The sequence below is a fragment of the Danio aesculapii genome, chromosome 5 (genome assembly GCF_903798145.1).
Source record: "Danio aesculapii chromosome 5, fDanAes4.1, whole genome shotgun sequence".
Taxonomy (NCBI): Eukaryota; Metazoa; Chordata; class Actinopteri; order Cypriniformes; family Danionidae; genus Danio; species Danio aesculapii.
The window spans coordinates 65,404,356-65,426,286 of NC_079439.1; the positions used below are offsets into that span (position 1 = coordinate 65,404,356).

A 21,931-nucleotide genomic window follows, 5' to 3' on the forward strand; every position below is an offset into this window, starting at 1 on the left:
AGAAAAAGTTCATAAATTTTACAGGAGGAATAATAATTCATATAAAATAATGTATATAAAAAAGACAAAATGGTTTCTCACCGGCAGATTCAATTTGATTGCATCCACAGGTGTGTAAAAGGGCCACGCAAACTGATGCTTCCAAAGAGTCTTCACAACCACATTCTGCATGTACTGTAGCTGGTTGGTTTTCCGGCCCGGCTTACCAGAGTTAATGACCTCAGGTGGGGGCGGGTTAACAATAGGTGCGGGCACCTGGGCAGGGGACGTGACTGCCGACATATTGGTCAAGGGGGAAGCTGTTGCTTGAATGACGTCTGTAGCTCAGTTACAACGATCCTCTTGCTGCTCCTTAGTCCCACCTCGACACGCACATCCCATCTCAGGACCTGAGTGTCAGCACGCTGCCAGCGATAAAGATAAAGCACATATATAAATATTAATTTGCACAATACAACATATAAATGCATATATGTATACACATTGAAATTAGACCAAATGGTTGATTTGCATAATTTACTGCTCATCATATTGGTAAAAAAATTTACATACAGTCAAAAATAGGGCTGGGCGATATGGCCGAAATGCATTCTTGATAATTATTTTCCATATTGAATGATAATGATATAGATTTCAATGTAAGTTAATGCTTCCAGATTTAAAAGAGTTCCCCAACAATGACTGAAGCCACAAAAATTAGTGGGTCCATTAAATGGCATAACTTCATTTCGGCCGATAAAACTTTTGGTGGCCGAAAATTCGGTGCATATTTAATATCTAATAATAATAATAATAATAATAATAATAATAATAATAATAATAATAATAATAATAATAATAATAATAATAATAATATTGTTGCACATTTCTGCTGTGTGATTGGCTCTTAGATCAACATACAGTAACAAAAGTCCAAAACTTATCACTGTTATTGACATAAGTTTTATCCATTCGATATTAATCTGTTTTATCAACACAGTCCTAGATCAAAATGAAAGAAATATATATAGGCATATATAGCCAAAAAAAGTAAGAAAGTAGGGCTGGGCTGATAAACGATTTTATATCAAATCGTGATACAATTTATGTCATTAACAAGGATAAGCTCTGGACTTTTTACTCAATGTTGATCTAAAAGCCAATCACACAGCAGAAATGTGCGACAAATGGAATCTAAACGCATGTTGATATTAGAAATGTACCGAATTTTTAGCCAACAGAAATTTATCGACTGAAAGTATGTTACACCATTTAATGGAACCTCTAATTTTTGTCTTCAGTCATTGTTGGGGTACTCTTTTAAATCTGAAAGTATTACCATATATCTCGTTATTGTTCAATATGGAATATGATTATTAGGGCCCCCAAGATCCGATCACGTGATTAGAAATCGGGCCCGATCACGCGGTTTCAGACTTATTTGGAGTCGGACATTACCTCCTGATATATATATATATATATATATATATATATATTAGGGTTGTCACGATACCATAAATTTAGGCCACGATACTACACCAGTTTAAGTATTATGATACCATATAGTATCACAATACTGTATCAATTTATAACTCAAATCTACGAAATAAAGCAAACTGTCACAAATACTATATTTTACATGTTATAATACTTAAATTGTGCGATGCGGTGGGGCAGTGGGTAGCACGTTCGCCTCACAGCAAGAAGGTTGTTGGTTTCTGTGCAGAGTTTGCATGTTCTCCTCGTGTTCACAATAAATAAATAAATAAATAAATTGACCACACCATATTATCTGTCATGACTGCAGAAATCTACAACCCGTCTGAATCAACGGGTCCATTTTCAACTTTGAAAGATTAAGATACAAATTTTACCAAATGAAATTCGTTACAAGAAGAGATTTTTTTCCAACTAAATATTAAGTAAAGAATTGTTTTCTTAGTGTGTCCCGTTGCTATATTTGGTTTTTCTCACCAATGTTTTTTTTGTCTTATCACGCAAGAATCCAAAGTAAGAACAAATTTCACTTTAGTAGTTGTTCTTTTTAAGAGATTTGAGGTTGTTAGCTAAATTTTATTCACTAGAAGAGAAATGAAACGCTTCAGATGTGTGTTTGAAGCATCAAAAAACGTGTCACCAATTCTCCACAGTTTCTCAGCCTTAATTCAGACAGTTAAAATAAACCAAAACTGGTCTATAAACTATAAATAACTATAAACTATAAATAAACTAAGTAGTCTATTGATTTTTCGCCGGCACAAATAAGTGAGCATTTTAGTAACTTTTCCATATACAATATTAACTATTGTAGAACCGTTAATGACGATACTTCCATTTACAAACTACAGTGGCACGGCCAGTATTTTGGAGACATCTATATTCTTTATTCCAGCTGTGGCTGCAGGCCTTTTTTTTTTTTTTACACAGATCTACCAACTACCTGTGGCGTTATTTCAATGACAAATGTTGTGAGCGCGGTTTTTGAAGTCGAGTTGCATTTATGTAATAGCCTACGAGCATGCGGATCTCTTTGCTTGCGCGCTGATTTCCTCTGCTCGTGCACAAAACTTTTTGCACGCCCTAAAAGCCGCTTCAAGAGCGCGCAGATCTTCTTGTGTGCTCTCAAATAAACGCTGCTTAAGTGCGATTTAGTTCGTTTATGTAACGAATATGTCTCCAACATTTATTAGATTTGCTAGGAATATTTATGAATGTCACCAAAAGACCTGCAGAGCGGTGTTATTGCTTCCTGAAGTAAAGTAAAACGGCTATACGTCGTGTTTGCTGGCCTCGCGCACCTGTCAGTCAGTCAGCACGTAACCTTAAAGGGGTAAACAAATGACACACAGCACTACTACGGTTACAGAAAAGTTAGCGCTGTTATAATTCACTTAGCTTTTAATACGTTTTGGTACGATTATCACCCGCTATTAAAAAAAATTTAATGTTTTGAATGAGAAGCTGTAATGTAACTGTGGCGAGATGAATTTTGGTGTGGCGCACGACCATGAAAGAATGAATAGCGGAAACCATGATATTTATGTGGTGGCACAAAGTTAGACCTCATTCTTGACTTCACACAGAAACAACAACGCGTGTGGCATGACGTCACTATCGCCGAGACGCTATTGGTTAAATGCTAAGAAGCATCTTGAAGCGGAAAGCACGAGTATGTCTGCAGTCTGGAGGTATTAAAAAGTTGATAACGACAACATTGCCATAGCAAACTGTGAGATATGTAAATTTAGGATTGCCTGACGGGCACTTTAATTTGAGGGGCTATTTGTTTTTACATTAGATTTTTTTATATTTACTGTTGCACTTAAGTCCAAAAGTTAAGAATTGATGGTATGTATTACTAGATTGTTCAAGCTACCTCACAGAAGGGCTCTGTTTGTTAACAGAGTTGTTGAATGTTAAAATAAGGTAAATTAAGCAAAAAATAAGGAACATCCTGGATCTGTTTCTTTGCTCTTCTTTATTCTTTTTGTATGCATTACAAAAGTATCGGATTTCAGTATTGGCAGATAGTCAAAATCAAATGACTTGGACTCAAGGGCAAAAAAACCTGATCGGGACATCCCTAATAATTATCGAGATTGCATTTTTGCCATATTGCCCAGCCCTGTTAGAAGGTCAGTTTCTCTGGATTTACTGCATGTATAAGGTAAGGATTTGAGATGAATGTTAATATTTGGTTTAAAATATTAAAACAGTGTCATTTACAGCATTTTACAGCAATTTGTCAGAATAACAATTTAATTCGTTTTAAGAGTTCACACTTAGCTGATGATTCATCAATAGCTTGTTTGGCATGCTGTCCCGGGAGAGAGCCCCGAGCTCAAGGGATCCTCGAGCCCGGGGCTTCCTCCCGTTTGCAGAGCGAGAGGGGAGCCTGAGCTCGGTGGATCTCAGAACTCCCCGTCTGCAGTAGCTAAGGGAACACGTGAGGAAAAAAGAAGGGGCTAGACAAATGTTTCATTGTTATGCATGATGTATATTTTTTGGATGGGAGGAAACCGGAGAACCCGGGGAAAACCCACGCGGACACGGGGAGAACATACAAACTCCTCACAGAAACACCTACCAACCTGGCAGGACCAGGGTTGGCAGTGTTCTTGCTGTGGGGCTAACAGTGCTAACCACTGGGCCTCCGTGCCGCCCGATCTAAGGTTAAGGAGGAGAATGGGGAGGAAGGGGGGTTTCTTCCAAACGAAGATAAGGTGGACTGAAAACTGTGGTTATTTATAGTAGCTTATGGCTCATATGATTGGACGATACTGATTAGCTTAATACGAGACCGGCTGTGATAAATCATAAGCACGTGATCCTCTCGAAATTAGTTTATTAATAAACCTCACTTATTGAATATCATGGTTATCCCACAAAAAATTTATTTTAGTTCTTTTGAAATTTTACCATCTGAAGTTGTCCAAACACAACATTTTGATTATGCAAAAAATAATATTTTTATTTACATTCAGAAGAAATATTATTAGTACTTTACAAAGCAAACATGACATTTCACTCAAACATAATCATAAATCTTTAATTCAAAGAAACTGCGAATTTCCAAGTGGTATTTTAATCAATTTTTCCCTGTATGTTTGCGCGTTTATGTAATTAGTTCAATTTACATCATGATTTAGTTTTAGTTAATATAGTTGCATATATTATTGTGTACAGTCTAAAGCCAGTCGGTGGATAATCTAATTTATCAATACTAACATCATGTGCATGTAGTAAACAAACAACGTTTTTATTTTATTACCTAGCACATGCATCTTAATACCCATCATTAATCCACATCGAATTGATTTAGAAACAACACTCGCAGTATTACTTGCACATGTGCCCGCTAAAACACAAAACAAACCATCTTCTCCAGTAGTTAAATAAGTTAAAAGTCATGCATGTGTGCGTTTATAAAATGAATCAGTTTTACAACATAATTTAGTTTAGTTTGTGGATATATTACTGCGTACACTAAAGCCAGTGAGGGGATAATGTAATTTATCAATACTAACATCACGGTAAATGTGTATTAGGGCTGTAGCGATACACTAATCTCACGATACGATACGATACACGATATTCAGCTCACGATACGATATATATCACGGTATTTAGCCAACGATACGATTCGATATAATTCGATACGATTCTATATCATTCGATACGCTTACATCATTTTCTGATAGATTTAAAAGAGACAAAGTGATTTTGGTGACATCTTGGGAGTGTTTAATTTACTTGGATTTAATTAATTGAAATAAACTTAAACATCAGACGGCTTGCAAAATAAATGCTGGACAAAATTAATTAAAGATGTGATGAGAAAATTTGTTCCATTTATTGAAACAGTGCAAACTGTAGCTTACAAGCCTTTGAAAAGTAAATAAAGTGCAACATTGCAATTTGCAATTAACAATGGAGAGTTAAAGAGCAAGTGGCCTGTTCTGAACAGTTTCTTTGACATCTTTTTAGCTTGACAAAAAACATGAGGTAGCAAGTCTAGCTGCCATGAAAGTAAACATAGTAGTACCATGGCTTCTCCAAAACATCAAATGTCACGTCCGACTCAGTCAGTGTGCACAGATCTTTCTCGGTCTTCCTGACTTCACTCGAGAGCAGGGTTGCGCAGATGGCCGGATGTATATATGTATGTATCGATACTCGCAGCTAAAAAAATCGATACTTTCTTTGGAAAAAAAAAATCGATTTATATCGCAGAATCGATAAAATCCTCCAGCCCTAATGTGTATGTAGTAAACAAATGGTGTTTTTATTTTATTAACTAGCGCATACATCTCAAAATCATCATTAATCCACATCGAATTAACTTAGAAACAACACTCAGTATTAACTTGCACAAGTGCCAGCTAAAATACAAAACAAACCATTTTCTCCAGTAGTTAAACAAGTTAAAAGTTCTGTATGTGTGCGCGCGTTTACGAAGTTAATCACAATTTACACCATAATTTAGTTTAGTTGGTGCATAAATCAATATTAACTGGCATGTTAACTAGCACATACATCTCAATACCTATATTACTACCATCATTAATCCACATCAAATTAATTAGGAAACAACACTCACAGTATTACTTGTACATGTGCCAGCTAAAATACAAAAACAACCTTCTCCAGCAGTTAAACAAGTTAAAAGTCCTGTATGTGTGAAAATAATCCATTTTAAACCATTATTTAGTTTAGTTTGCGCAGTACACCCCCAGTGAGGGGATAATGTAAGTTTTTTAAAGTTAACATCACGGTAAATGTGTATGTAGTAAACAAACAGCGTTTTTATTTCATTAACTAGCATATACATTTCAATACCCATATTAATATCATAATTAATCAACATCGAATTAATTCAGAAATAACACTCACAGTATTACTTGCAAACCACCTTCTCCAGTAGTTAAACAAGTTAAAAGTCCTGTGTGTGTGTGTGTGTGTGTGTTTATGAAATTAATCCGTTTCATACAATAATTTAATTTAGTTTATGCATAATTAATATTAACTGGTGTTTTTATTTCATTAACCAGCACACACATTTCAATACTCATATTAATACAAGTATTGATCACCATCAAATTAATTCAGAAACAACACTCACAGTATTAACTTGCACATATGCCAGCTAAAATACAAAACAAACCACCTTCTCCAGCAGTTAAACAAGTTAAAAGTCTTGTTTGTGTGAAATTAATCCATTTTACACAATAATTTAGTTCTGTTTGTGCATATATTAATATTAACTAGCGTTTTTCATTTCATTAACTAGCATTTACATCTCAATACCCATATTAATACCATCATTAATCCACATCAAATTAAGTTAGAAACAACACTCACAGTATTACTTGCACATGTGCCAGCTAAAATACAAAACAACCTTATCCAGAAGTTAAACAAGTTAAGTTTTGTGTGTTTATAAAAAAAATAATCAATTTTACACAATAATTTAGTTTAGTTTGTGCATATATTAATATTAACTGGCATCTTTATTTCATTAACTAGCACATACATCTCAATATAACTAATCCACATCAAATTAATTCAGAAACATCACTCATAGCATTACTTGCACATGTGCCAGCTAAAATACAACACCACCTTCCACCTTCTCCAGCAGTTAAACAAGTCCTGTATGTATAAATTTAATCCATTTTACACCATAGTTTAGTTCAGTTTGTGCAGTACACTAAAGCCAGTGAGGGGATAGTCTAATGTATCAATGCTAACATCACAGCGAATGTGTATGTAGTAAACAAACGGCGTTTTTATTTCATTAACTAGCACATACATCTTAATATCATCATTAATCCACATTAAATTAATTTAGAAACAACACTCACAGCATTACTTGCACATATAAACGAGTAGTTTGTAGTCTCCGATAGTTAAACATGCTAAAAGTCTGAACTACAGTATCAGGGTTTCTTTCACACGACCCAATGACCCAAAATAACTAAAAGTACGAAACGCAGATAGACTCAGTGAACTTGAGCTTTTCAACTGACCTAACCCCGAATTATTGTAAACACCAACAAATCGACCCAAATCTGCGCCTGTCCATCAGAGGCCATGAAAAATTGCAGCTTTAGTCAGAATTAAACCAAAACATCAGCTAGCAAATTGCGCCCCTGCGCGCATTTACACGTTAACCAGAAACTCGACTGGAAAAAAAACAACAACATTCGCCATCCCGCGTTAAAGTATCTGCATCAAGCATGTGTGTATATTTATATATATATATGTGTGTATATAAGTTCTGAAAAGATGGCGGGCACGGGAGAGACAGGGCATCGAGTGAGGAATGCCGAGGATCGAGCCCCACCATGTCTTTAACACAACCATTGTGTGTGCATGCCGTTCAGTCGGCTAGCTACTCAGCGGGCTAATTTGAAATCATCCCAGAATACATCCAGCAGCCCGGGTTTTTACACCTGAAAAACCCGGCGCAAACAATTACGACCTTTTTGCGTTCACACGTCGACACGGTGGCGCGTGAAAAACAGGTTTTGTTACATTGATTGTTGCAAAGCGCCGCTCATCAGCAGCTCGACTCTGTCAGAGGAGATCCTGCTAGCCACATTCAGCTGTGTTTTCCCCCCAAAACACCGATATACCTCACCTAAACTGAACGCGAACTCCGGTCGGAATGCGCTAAACGTAAATGTATATGTTGTACTTTATTACTTTCACTCCAAGCGGCTCCGGTTGCGTTGTCCTTGCAGATTTTCGGGTAGCTTTTATTGCGAAGAAGCATAATAGATGGCTGGGGTCGACACTGGTTGGGTAGTGTTGTGCGCATGCGCGCTGCGTCGCAGGGTATTGTGGTTGTTGTTGTGTGAATGAATAACTGTAGCTCGGCGCTGCCCTGCCTTTTTTCTCTTTAAAACAAGCAAATGAACATATTTTACAGTATAAAGTCAGCTGATCAGATTTATTAATGACTGACTGCAAACTCACTTATTATTATATGCCTGCCACAAAATGAATACGTGCATTTTATATAGGCTACGTGAGTGTGCGTGCGAGTGTGTGTGTGTTTCATAAATATCCAATTTGGTGTCAAAAATTATCAATTTACAAAAGAGAAAAACAAGTGATTTATATTTATTGTGTTTGAAGATCAAGGTTTTTCCACCAAATGTCGATTTCTTATTTCTTTTGAAGTCAAAATATTGGCATTATCTGACAATTAATATTTATATCATTCATTAATTCATTTTCCTTTTGGCTTAGTCCCTTTATTAATCAGGGGTCACCACAGCGGAACGAACCGCCAACTTTCAGATGCAACCTATCACTGGGAAACACCCATACACTCTCATTCACTGCAGACAATTGAGCTCAATATAGCGCAAGACAGTGGCGGAAACCGGACCACCTGGAGGAAGCCCACGCCAACACGGGGAGAACATGCAAACTCCACACAGAAATCAGACAGTCAGCAGGCCCATAGCCAGGAGGGGTTCGGGTGATTCAGAAGACCCACCCCTAAATGACAAAGGTCCAGAATTCACCCCATACATGAGCTCATCTGTTCTATTTTGACTGCTATGCCATCATAAATTGTGGAAATAACCCATCAAAGGCTTTAAGACCATGCAGAATCTGAAGTCATCTTTCAGTACTGACCTACTGTATTGTTGTTAAATAGAGAAAACATTTTACATTTATTCTAAATCCTGGACCTTGTTCTTGAAAGAAAAATGACCAATGAGAAGGTGCAAAGCACCAAAAGTGGCTCATATTAAAGTTAAAATTAATACTAATTAGGCTGTTGTTATCCATGAATTTTCACATTTACTTTTTTTACAAGAGAGATGAAAAATTATGAAGCTCTATATTATTATTACAGTTTGTCTCAGTGGCTTTAGTGCATTTCTCACAACACTATTTACATTTGCACAACAGGTCTTGCATTTCTCAAAACAATTAGTCAGTTGTGCACATCATAGTAGCAGTTTCTCATTCCTTCCAACAAATTGAAATGGTTTTGGACATTCATTAATTGCTTTCATACAACTCTCTGCTGTTTTATAACATTATCATTTGCTTATGTCATGTCAGTCAAAATGAACTAAACTTGTGAATGCTGAATAGTTATTCCATATAAAACTAATAATCCTCATTTGAGTCATTATACAAAAATGTTTTGTATTTTTAGTTATCAAAATCTGTCAAGCTAATTTTATTTAAAAAAAATTAAAAATCTGAAAATGTCTTCTAAATTGAACAATTTCATGACTGATTTACAGACCTACAGTATGTATGTTGTAGGCTCAGTTCCAATATGTACTGCAATATTGTTTACAGTTGTGCACAGCTCTACCCAAAGGAAGTTTATGTGTGTTGTAAATAAGGGTGTGTTTATTCTTCTGCACAATGCTGTGAATAAATTAGAATGGCAAAGAGCAAATGCAGTAAAAATGTGAAACACACATGTTCAGTGTCTTGTACCTCACTAAATACAGTGTTGTCTAACTTTACTGTAGTTTCCAAATGGCTGTGCAAATAGAATATTGTGCTGTCTTGAGCATTTTCAGGAAGTGTCACCAAAATCAGACTTTCTGGCACTGGAAAAAAAAACTTGTACAGAGTAAAGTGTCATAAAGAAAACATGACAAAGCCATGACCATCTTGTTCATAAACAATGGTGTCAGGACTTTTCATCTTGATGACACTGACACTTTCAATGACATCAATACTTGCTTTTGAGGAATGAGCTCTCCATTTTGAGCAAGTGACACACTTTTGCAGGGTATCAACTAGATTTTGCAGTTTGTACTAATTGTTTTGAGAAATGCATGAACTGTTGTGCAAATGTAAATAGTGTTGTGAGAAATGCACCAAAGCCACTGAGAAAAACTGTATTATTATTATTATTATATATTTTTTATACACATATGTTTTAATTGATTATTATTTAAATGGCCAAATTCTGACCGGGGAAAGTGCTGGCAAGTTTGTTATTTCCTTAATGAATGGCTGCAGTTTTTTTCTGTTTTAAATTTTATTTATTTTATTTCCTTATTTATTAATTCTAAATCTTTAGGTAATATTTTTGGTTCACCAGAAAGTGTGGTTGTGATGACCATCAGACAAGCTAATCCAGCTAGAAATAGTGCTTAAGATGTCTATAAAACACAGTATTTAAACCTCATATTTGAATTGAAAATGAGGCGTATAACTGCAAAGAAGAACCACCCCTTTCACCAGGCTGGCTACGGGCCTGGTCAGTCAGTCTTTATTCATTTCCCGAAGGCAATTTGTTTGCAGCATGCAAGCATGTCACACATAATACACAAAAGCACGTTGTACAATACAAATTCTACCCTAAATTTAAAAACTTTACAGCTGAGGGGATGAATGAAAGTTTAAACCGATTTGTTTTACTAATAGGAGTTCTGTATCGAATACCAGAAGAGAGAAGATAAAACTTGTGGTGCATAGGATGGGAATCATCTGACAGAATACTCTGAGCTTTACTCAAAACTTGTCTATGGTATAACTGAGCCATGGCCATCTGTTTTCTCCTTGTTATTTTTCCTCCTAGGTTTACAATTTTCTCCAAACTACTCTTATTTTTCACACGCAGTAGATAGTGCTGTCGCCTTACAGCAAGAATGTTGCTGGTTCGAGCCTCGGCTGGGTCAGTTGGCATTTCTGTGTGGAGTTTGCATGTTCTCCCTGCGTTCGCGTGGGTTTCCTCCTGGTCCTCCGGTTTCCCCCACAGTCCAAAGACCTGCGGTACAGGTGAATTGGGAAGGCTAAGTTGTCTGTAGTGCCTATGTGCTTTGAATTGTGCGACATGGTGGTGCAGTGGGTAGCACGATCGCCTCACAGCAGGAAGGTTGCTGGTTCGAGTCCCAGCTGGACCAGTTGGCATTTCGGTGTGGAGTGTGCATGTTCTCCTCGTGTTGGCGTGGGTTTGCTCTGGTTTCCCCCACAGTCCAAAAACATGCGCTATAGGTGAATTAAATTGGCAGAAGTGTATGTATGTGTGTGAATGAGTTTGTATGAATGTTTCCCAGTACTGGATGGCAGCTGGAAGGGCATCCGCTGTGTAAAACATTTGCTGGATAGGTTGGCAGTTCATTCTGCTGTGGTGTGACCCCTGATGCATAAAGGGGCTAAACAGAATGAATATTCTTTGAATTGTTTATGCACTGCTTGGTTTGTCCACAAGGGGTCAACCTTGAACGTGATAGAGAAGACTCAACAAGAACAAAAACACATTCTAATATATTTTAAACGACTCTCGTTTACTACAAAAACTCTCTTTTTGTTCACTACAAAGAGAGTTTTACCTCATACCTTTTGGGAAGAGGGGGTTGTGGGTTAAGTACAGACTAGGATGAATCTTTCAAGCCAGTTTCTGTTGATTGGTTGTGTTTGTGCATGCTATCCGAAAAAAAGAAAACGGGTTTATTTAGATCTAAAATAAGGGGTAATTTCAAAATAATTAAGGGTGTATTTCATTTTAAAATAAGAAAAGAAGATTTAGACTTTTATTAAAACAATTGTTCATTAAAAAGTCGAAATTGTCTTTGTTTACGTTTGTTATTCTGTAGCCGAAAAAACAACTAATTGTATTTTGTGCTTTATTTCAATCTAAAAAGAAAACAAGAGATTTAGACTTTTTATATTAGATTTTTTTCTTAATATTCTGAGTTTATATCTCACATTTAGGGCTTTCCTCCTTAGAATCCTGAAAAGAAGTCCTCTAAATTGTCGAAACTGCCTTTTTACTTTTGGCGTTCTGAAGCTGAAAGACAAACTGATTCATGAAGAAAAATCAAATCTGTGAGAGATAAACTTGGAGTAAATTATTTGGAAAAATAATAACATAAACACTACCTCACACAAGTCTTGTCGTCGATCCCAGTTGTAACAGCAACAAATAATAACTTGACTTCTAGTTAATCATTTGGAAATGTATCAGAAGGTAGATTTTCCTGCTGAATCATCTGTTGAACTGCATCTCAAACATCACAAATACTGCAGAAGACCTATTGGAACCAGTATGAACCCAAGATTCTCACAGAAATCAGTCAAGTTTGGTGAAGGAAAAGTCATGATTTGGGGTTACATTCAGTATAAGGGCGTGCGAGAGATCTGCAGAGAGGTTGGCAACATCTACAGCCTGAAGTATCAAGTGTGCTGCCTATTACATTAAACCACAGAAGAGGGCAAATTCTTCAGCAGGAGAGCGCTCCTTCTCATACTTCAGCCTCCACATCAAAGTTCCTGAAATCAAAGAAGGTCAAGGTGCTCCAGGACTGGCCAGCCCAGTCTCCAAACATGAACATTATTGAGCATGTCTGGGGTAAGATGAAGGAGGAGGCATTGAAGATGAATACAAAGAATCTTGAACTCTGGGAGTCCTGCAAGAACGCTTTCTTTGCCATTCCAGATGACTTTATTAATACATTATTTGAGTCATTGCAGAGATGTATAGATGTAGTCCTCCAAGCTCATGGGAGTCATACACAATATAATTTTTTCCCACTGCACCATGGCTTTATATTCTATACTGTACATTATTTCTGTTAAATGACAAGACTTTTGTCTAAGCAAAGTCAGACCTTACTGTCCTAATCAAGGCATGATCATATTTTATATTGGTAAAATAAGCGTACTCTAGAGGTCTTTGCCTTTCATATAAGCTACTTCTGATACTGAATGATCAACTAGAAGTCAAGTTATTATGTGTTGCTCCTAAAACTTGGATAAAACAGACATTTTATATACATATTACTAAACATTAAATCTAATGACATTATTTATCCATTGTCTGCATCAGTTATCCATTCTGCATCGTCAATGTCTGAGAACTCTAATAGGTATGTGGCAGTTTTCTCGTCAGTCTTCGTGCTTCTAAAATATGATATCAACTTTGCTTATCATTGTTGGATGTTTTTATTATTTAAATTTCGACTGTTGTTGTGGTGCCAGATGGCAGGATGGTGTGTGGTGCATAATTTGGATAAATGTGTCCTCTCTAAATGCAAATAAGGAGAGTGTGTTGATGGAGAACTGATTTTTAGTTTTCTTTCCAGGTGATGACAACCCTCCTGTCTCATTTGTGAAGTTTGAGGTTTTTCTTAAAGGAAGATACATTCTAGCTGCAACGCTGGACAAGTGAACCCACTTATTTACTCTTCACTTTGTCTATTCAGTGCAGAGATAACAATTCAGTAAAACATCTGAAATTGCAGTGCATATATATATATATATATATATATATATATATATATATAACAGCGGCACGGTGACTCAGTGGTTAGCACTGTCGCCTCACAGTAGCAAGGTCGCTGGACTGAGTCCCGGCTAGGTCAGCTAGCATTTCTGTGTGGAGTTTGCATGTTCTCTCCATGCTGACGTGGGTTTCCTCCGGGTACTCCGTTTTCCCCCAAAGTCCAAAGACATGTGCTATAGGTAAATTGGATGAACTAAATTGGGCATAGTGTATGAGTACATGTGTGGGTGTTGTTCAGTACTGGGTTGTGGCTGTAAGGGCATCCACTGTGTAAAACATATGACGGAATAGTTGGCAGTTCATTCTGCTGTGGCGACCTCTGATAAACCAGAGACTAAGCCGAAGGAAAATGAATATGCATAACATAAGCACCTGTTACCTATCTGGTCGAAGGGGTAGTTCACCCCAAAAAAATGTAAATTGTTATTAATTACCAGATTTAATTGCAGATTTGTTGGCTCAACCTTGATTAAAATCCCCTATTCCAGCTAAAATAAAAGGTAGAGTCACCTCAAAATTAAAATCTACTCAGTCACACACAAAAATAAGATATTTTGAAGAATGCTGATTGCCATGCAGCTGATGGAACCTGTTGACTTCTATAGTAAGAAAAACATACTATGGAAGTCAGCTATCAGTTACTCTCAAAAATAACTGTGCAAAATCTGTCACTGAGGCAATACCTTTTCAAAAGGTATATATTTTTTCCTAACAGGTCCTTGAAGGAACATATTAAATGAGCAGTAGGTAATCTGTCAAAATGCTCACTGGTTAGCATAGTATCTTTCAAATACAATCCCTCCCTTGTCGTCCAAAGCCATGCCTCCTGAAATCGTGAGCGTGTACATTAAAGGTGACAGAGACCCACTAGACCAGGCATGGGCAAACTTGATCCTCGAGGGCCGGTGTCCCTGCAGAGTTTTGCTTCAACACTAATCAAACACACCTGAACACCCTAATTAGTGTCTTCAAGATCACTAGAAAGCTACAAGCAGGTGTGTTTGATTAGGGTTGGTGCAAAACTATGCAGGGACACTGGCCCTCCAGGATAGAGTTTGCCCATCCCTGCACTGGACCATGTCATTCGCCAGTTAGAAACTTTTATAGTAATTTATAATACTACAATTCTAAATGAATAACTGTGTTATATCTAGCACACTTTCAGTTATGTAATTAGCAAGTAGTTAGCAAGCAAAACTTGTCATCACTCTCATCCGTCTCATGCACTTTGTCCTAAAGCAACTACTGTATGCTTAGTGGTTGGCCTGGAGTTACACTTATTACTAAGCCATGCTTACATGCTATTTCAGAGCGAATATTCAGAGTAGCAAGGTAAACAATATAGGGAGCGCATCACAGGTTGTCATTGTTCAAAAATGAACCAATGTGAATATAAAACCAACTACAGCTAGGCGGAATAGCGCTATTTACTTCTGTTTTGTTATTGAATTAAATAAAAATCGACATTATCGATGCTGTAAAACAGTGGTTCCCAACCTTTTTTTTGCCTGAGACCCCCTTTTAAAATATTGAAAGGCCTCCCTCCACGTTTATTGATATTATCGATCATATAAGATTGCAGTAATGATGACAAAAATGTTGTTTTCAAACAAGCAGTATGTTAATTACTATATCTAGATGTTTATGCACAAATAGCCTAATGTAAAATATAAAAGCAAAACATCATTAGGCCATTTGTAATTGAAAAACGTAAGCCTTTGGCCTTTAAATAGGCATGAATTCAATAACAAAAATATCAGTATTCACACTGATGTATAAGGGGAAAAAATAATTTAGGCTATTACAATTTAATACATGCATGTTATTTGTTATGCTTTATCAATCAGTGTGAGGATTGCTGCTGGCAGTGCTGCTGCTCATGCATTTGTTGGCAAGAACTTTGGTGCAGATAATGCACAGTCAGAGAAAATGGAATAAAACCATAGTTCCGGACAGGTGACTATCTTGGTATTTCCAGTGTTGCTAGCGCTGCCACCCATAATGTTTGGAGCTTCCTCACGTGGGTCCAGTATGCTTGGGTCATTACTATTAGCTGCTGAAGGCAAATCAGTGAAACTTGGTCTTAAGGAGGAAGAAATACAAATTTGTTCATTTTTTTTTTGATCAGCCAAAGGATAAAATAATCTAAGGAAACATGATCGTTCTCCTAATTGTCGACTGCTAAAAATGTTTTTAAATATGACACAACCCTCCCACAGAACTTGCTGAGGCCCCCTTGTGGGCCAGGACCTGTTGGGAACTGCTGCTGCAAAAGGTCCCTTATGAAGTTAACAATAGTCACAGCAACCGTTCACCGGAAGATTTCTGTGGCTGAACAACACTTCTGTGCATATAACACGTTTGTAACAACACAATCTACATCAGCTTTGCGTGACTAAAATACTTTTGAAACATAACATTACCTGTCTAAAAGAAGTACTTCAACCATGGTGTCGTCATTCCTCCAGCCTGCAAAAGTAACTCCATTATTGATTCAGGATTTTAAAAAGTTTTGATTCAGTATTTGTTTTTAGAGATGTAACTCGTGTCCATGTATGTGACCGTAGGCCGCATGAACATGCATGGGCGGATTCGCATGAATGGTTGCACGGTTCAAATCTACATTTGTTGACAGACAGTTTGGGCTACTTACCAGAATTATTGGCCTGACAATTTATAATTGGATGAACATTTTTTGATTTATGCCTTACCCAGAATATAAACATACATATAAATACATTTAGATCATTTACTTTAATCATTACTATTGGAATGTGAAGAGACTTTCAACCAGCACAACAAAAAATGTTTCTGAAGACAATCACCTACTGCACCTTTAATACCTAAGAAGTACAAATGTGTACCCCACAGTACATTAAAGGTACAAAAGTGTACTGTAAATGTACTAATTTTCACATGTATAGTACAAAAGTGTACCTTTTAAAGAGGTACCACCCCAGCAACAGATTTTGTACCTTTATTTCTGAATATGGAGGAAAGGAAGGGTGAGTAAATGAGGGTTTAATCTTCTTTATTTGGTGGCCTCTCCCTTTTATATACTGTTAAAGACTTTTCTCCCATTAATATACTGTATAATTTACTGTAATGTGTTTGTTTTTTATTTATTATTCATTCATTTTCCTTTGGCTTAGTCTCTATTTCAAAGGTCACCACAGCAAAATGAACCGCCAGCTATTTCAGCATATGTTTTGTACAGCGGATGCCCTTCCAGCTGCAACCCAGTACTGGGAAAACACCCATACACACTCATTCACACACTCATACACTACGGCCAGTTTAGTTCATTCAATTCACCTATAGTCCATGTCTTTGGACTGTGGGGGGAACCGGAGCACCCGGAGGTAACCCACGCCATGCAAACTCCACACAGAAATGCCAACTGGCCCAGCTGGGACTTGAACCAGCAACCTTCTTGCTGGGGGGCGACAGTGTCAACCACTGAGCCACCATGCCGCATTTTAATTTATTACTGATGAGCAAATATTGTTCTATCAAATCAATGAATTCAGTTGGGAAGAAAATGAATTCACTTATGAAAGACTTACCAAAAATTCAAATATGTTTTTGCTAAATGAGACATTTCAGGTCTCTTGATTCTATTCTTTTTGTGTCAAATATTTGCCTTTTTTTTTGTTTAAGCATCGTGTTATTATTTTTTATAAGAACGTACATTTACAAAGACTTCAATTGAATTTTATCTATTTTATTTTCATGTTTTAGCTTTGATCTATTGTATGCAGACATTCTGATGCAGCAATATTCTTATTAATGAGAATATTAATCCTATTTTATATTTGTATTTATTTGGCTCTGATATCTTATATATGATCTTGGTGACACTTTACAACAGACAGTTGAAGTCAGAATTATTAGCCCCCCCTTTGAATTTGTTTTTCTGTTTTAAATATTACCCAAATTACCCTTTTTTGTTTTATTTCGGCTAGAATAAAAGTAGTTTTGTAACCTCTTAAGGCCCAAGGTGTTTTTTACATGCATTTTTATTTCTCTTTTACTATTTGGGTTTATTAGAACCTAGTTAGAATAAAAACTAAGTATCATCTTTTGAAAAATGATGTCCATATATGTGGACTCGTGGTCCGAATTTACATAAAACACTTTTTCCTAAATTCTTTTTAATGCATATTTAACAAAGATTTTTTTTTTACTTGCTTTGACTATCAAGAGAGTAAAAACAAAAATTTTGGACAGTTAAAAATAGTGTTTGGGATATTTCATATGCTGCAAAACAGTTGCAGGATGACACTGTATGTCTGTAACAAAATATAAAACATTCAAAGTATTTTAAATAGCTACTTAAGAGCTAAAATGTGCAGTACACGTATGTGGCCACTCAAACCCTAGGAGGTTAATTTTTTTAAAGCCATTTTAAGGTCAAAATTATTAGCCCCTTTAAGCTATATAGTCTTTCGATAGTCTACAGAACAAACCATCGTTATACAATAACTTGCCTAATTACCCTGTCTAGTTAACCTAATTAACCTAGTTAAGCCTTTAAATGTCTAAGCTGTCTAATGTTTAAGCTGTATAGAAGTGTCTTGAAAAATATCTAGTCAAATATTATTAACTGTCATCATGGCAAAGATAAAATAAATTAGAATTATTAGAAATGAGTTATTAAAACTATTATGATTAGAAATGTGTTGAAATAATCTTCTCTCTGTTAAACATAAATGGGGGAAAAAATAAAAAGGGGGGCTAATAGTTCTTACTTCAACTGTAGGTCTTAAACTCAATTCCTGGAGGGCCGCAGCTCTGCAGAGTTTTGCTCGAACCCTGATCAAACACAGCTGATCCCAATAATCGAGGTGTTCAAAAGAGTCAGCTGTGTGGATCAGCTGTTTAATCAGGGTTGGAGCAAAACTCTGCAGAGCTGCGGCCCTCCAGGAATTGAGTTTAAGACCTATGCTTTACATTCATTCATTTTCTATTCGGCTTAGTCCCTTTATTAATCCAGGGTCGCCACAGCGGAATGAACCGCCAACTTATCCAGCACGTTTTTACACAGCGGATGCCCTTCCAGCTGCAACCCATCTCTGGGAAACATCCACACACACTCATACACTATGGACAATTTAGCCAACCCAATTCACCTGTACCAGTCTTTGGACTGTGAGGGAAACCGGAGCGACCTTCTTGCTGTGAGGTGACAGCACTACCTACTGCGCCACCCCCCCTATGCTTTACAATAAGGTTTTATTAGTTCATGTATTTATTAACATGAACTAAGTATGAACGATACTTCTACAGCATTTATTAATCATAGTTTAACATTTACTAATGCATTTTTAACATCTATATTCGTGTTTCTTAACAATAGTTAAGAATTAAAGAGCCCATATTATACATGAAATAGGGTCATATTTAGGTTGTAAGGGTCTCCAACAACAGTCTAATATGCATGCAAGGTCATAAAACACTTTGATGGTCTTATAATCTGCATTTATTTTTACCTAATTATCCCAACGACTCCCATATGAATCGTTCAGCGATTCATTTGTTCCCAACCCCCTCCTCAGCGCGAAGCTAATCTGCGCTGATTGGACCGATGACAGCCTGCTGCGATTGGTCGACAGTGACAGGCTTCAGCACGAGACAGAGTGAAATGCCCAGCTGGTAATCAACTATATAAAAGTAGTCACAGTGCATACACGCTTCATAGTGTAAGGCTTTTTTCACACACACACACACAACCCTCCTCAGAAGAACTGGGGAGATCGACGCGAGTCTCTCTCTCTCCCTCTCCCTCTCCCTCTCTCTCTCTCACACACACACACAACGCTCCTCAGAAGAACTAGGGAAAGCGACGCGAGTCTCTCTCTCTCTCTCTCTCTCACACACACACACACACACAACGCTCCTCAGAAGAACTAGGGAAAGCGACGCGAGTCTCTCTCTCTCTCTCTCTCTCTCTCTCTCTCTCACACACACACACACACACACACAACGCTCCTCAGAAAAACTAGGGAAAGCGACGCGAGTCTCTCTCTCTCTCTCTCTCTCTCTCTCACACACACACACACAACGCTCCTCAGAAGAACTAGGGAAAGTGACACGAGTCTCCTGTCTCCTAGCTTACGATCGATCGCCATAGCAACGACAAACGGCAGTGGAACGCGAGCTCACAAAAGCCTTTAACGTTAAATCCGTAAACAAAGCGGCACGCGTCGCGTTTTTAACGTGGCTTACATGTGATAAGAGAATATAAAGAGTAACCGCGTGTACTGTACCAGGTTAACAACTCATCTTTGGGTAGAGACTGTCAATATTATCCATCTGAGCACAGCGTGACTTCATTGGACCGGCGGCGTCTGTGTGTGTGTCTAGTGTTTTTTCTGTGTTAGTGGGCGGGGCCGCAGGTTTCAAATCTCCCTGGTTTGCGCGCGTAACTACTGGCGAGGCTTGTGTTTCGTGGCTGCGTCATCGCGAAACACCTAATGACTCGTTATCAAGGCGACTCGTTTGAAGCACTATGAGTCGACTCTTTTATAGATGAATCAATAGTTTTAAACACTGTACACTTACAGATTTAAGCCTTAGCTGGATATTTCACTTCACTTAGAGCTGTGTTACACACTACATGGAAGGGCATTTTCAAAAACCCATAATATGGGCTCTTTAACAAGAAACTAACAATGAGTAACTAACATGAGCAAATTCTGTAATAACTGTATTGTTCATTGTTTGTTCATGTTAGTAGACGCATGAACTAATACAACCTTATTGTAAAGTGTTCTTAAACGTGATCTTTTCTTCATGCCTATCGAATAGTTGTCTGATGTTTTCTGAAGATAGCATCGCAGGCTTTTTTACAATCTGAAATTTAATAGTCCTTTGAACAGACATTATATAATAGAGGACAATACACAATACACCCTCCAATTGCCTTGTAAAAAACAACAATTGAGCCATCCTCAGCTCTTGGATGAGGGCACCAAACAGCAGAGGAACAGGATTGAAGCTCCTCTTTCAAATGAATATTTACACCAACAATGTTTACAATGTACAAATGATGAAACAATGACATAGAGAAAAACAAAATTACACTTTGTACAAAAATAGAAAAATCTTTTAAAATGCATCTCTTTTGTCTTCATCGTCACAGGGAAATATTACAGATTTGTCTCAGATAGGACGTGCTTTTGCTCCTGATGGTCTAACAAACCCTGTTTGACTAGTGCAAACCCAAGAGCTTTGCGTTTTGTCTTTACCTCAGCCAGGGGTCTTTAAATCTCGCCTTCACATTCACAAGATGCTGGTTTTGGAGAGTAATGAAAGGCCAAAGATGTCCAATGACAGAACACACAAAAGTCCACCTATTGGTCTTAATACATCTTAATTCAACCATCCACAAATTAATATTAACTTGGGGCAAAGTCAGAAAGCTGATGGTCTTCCTCAGTATTTTTAGTTTTCCAATACAAATATATAAACTTCCTTAAGTCAAGATACTTTTACTTGAGAAGCAAGATGAACATGACTTAAACCAAGAACGAATATCTAACTATGTGGTGTGTTTGTATATAGATTTGGACATAATTATTAATATCCTTTCATTTTGTCCAGGTCAGATTCAATATATTTAGGGACCGAGCACCTACGGTGCGTAGGCCCTATTGTATCTGTAATGTTTTTTATTATTATTATTATTATTATTCCGCCCCTAATCGGGGCACTTTTGAGGGTCTAAACGTGCTCGAAAACTCACGAAACTTTGCACACACATCAAACGCGGCGTAAATGGTCGGCTGATATGGGTCTCGGAAGTGGGCGTGGCAAAATGACTCGACAGCGCCACCTAGAAAATTGATACGGACAAGCCCCCGAGCCACGAATCACGCACACGCACGAAAATTGGCACACACCTCAAACATGCCAAGACCTACAAAAAAGTCTCAAGGAGCGATATCTCAAACCCAACAGGAAGTCGGATATTTACGGCTTCCTGCGGCGAAAAAGTGGCGTTTTTGCCATTTTCAGGCGTTGTATTTTAACGAACTCCTCCTAGGGATTTGATCCGATCGACACCAAAATTGGGTTATGTCATCTAAAGGCCTTGGCGATGTTAAATTGCGAAGCTTTAGAGTTTTCGTCGATGGGCGTGTCCGTGGCGGCCTCGCAAACTTTGACGAC

At 37.4% G+C, this 21,931-nt stretch overlaps 1 protein-coding gene across 7 annotated transcripts in view; it reads right to left on the bottom strand.

The window, feature by feature from the left end:
- Positions 1–8,282, bottom strand: part of brd3b (bromodomain containing 3b) — a 42,527-nt gene extending 34,245 nt beyond the window's left edge. For all 7 annotated transcript variants that reach the window (XM_056458704.1, XM_056458706.1, XM_056458705.1 and 4 more), the window contains exons 1-2: positions 8,188–8,282; positions 82–404 (exon numbers count right to left, since the gene is read on the bottom strand). In XM_056458704.1, coding sequence (XP_056314679.1) covers positions 82–282 — 201 coding nt within the window. In that variant the 5' untranslated portion in view covers positions 283–404; positions 8,188–8,282. The remainder of the gene's footprint in view (positions 1–81; positions 405–8,187) is intronic.
- Positions 8,283–21,931: the final 13,649 nt, after the last annotated feature.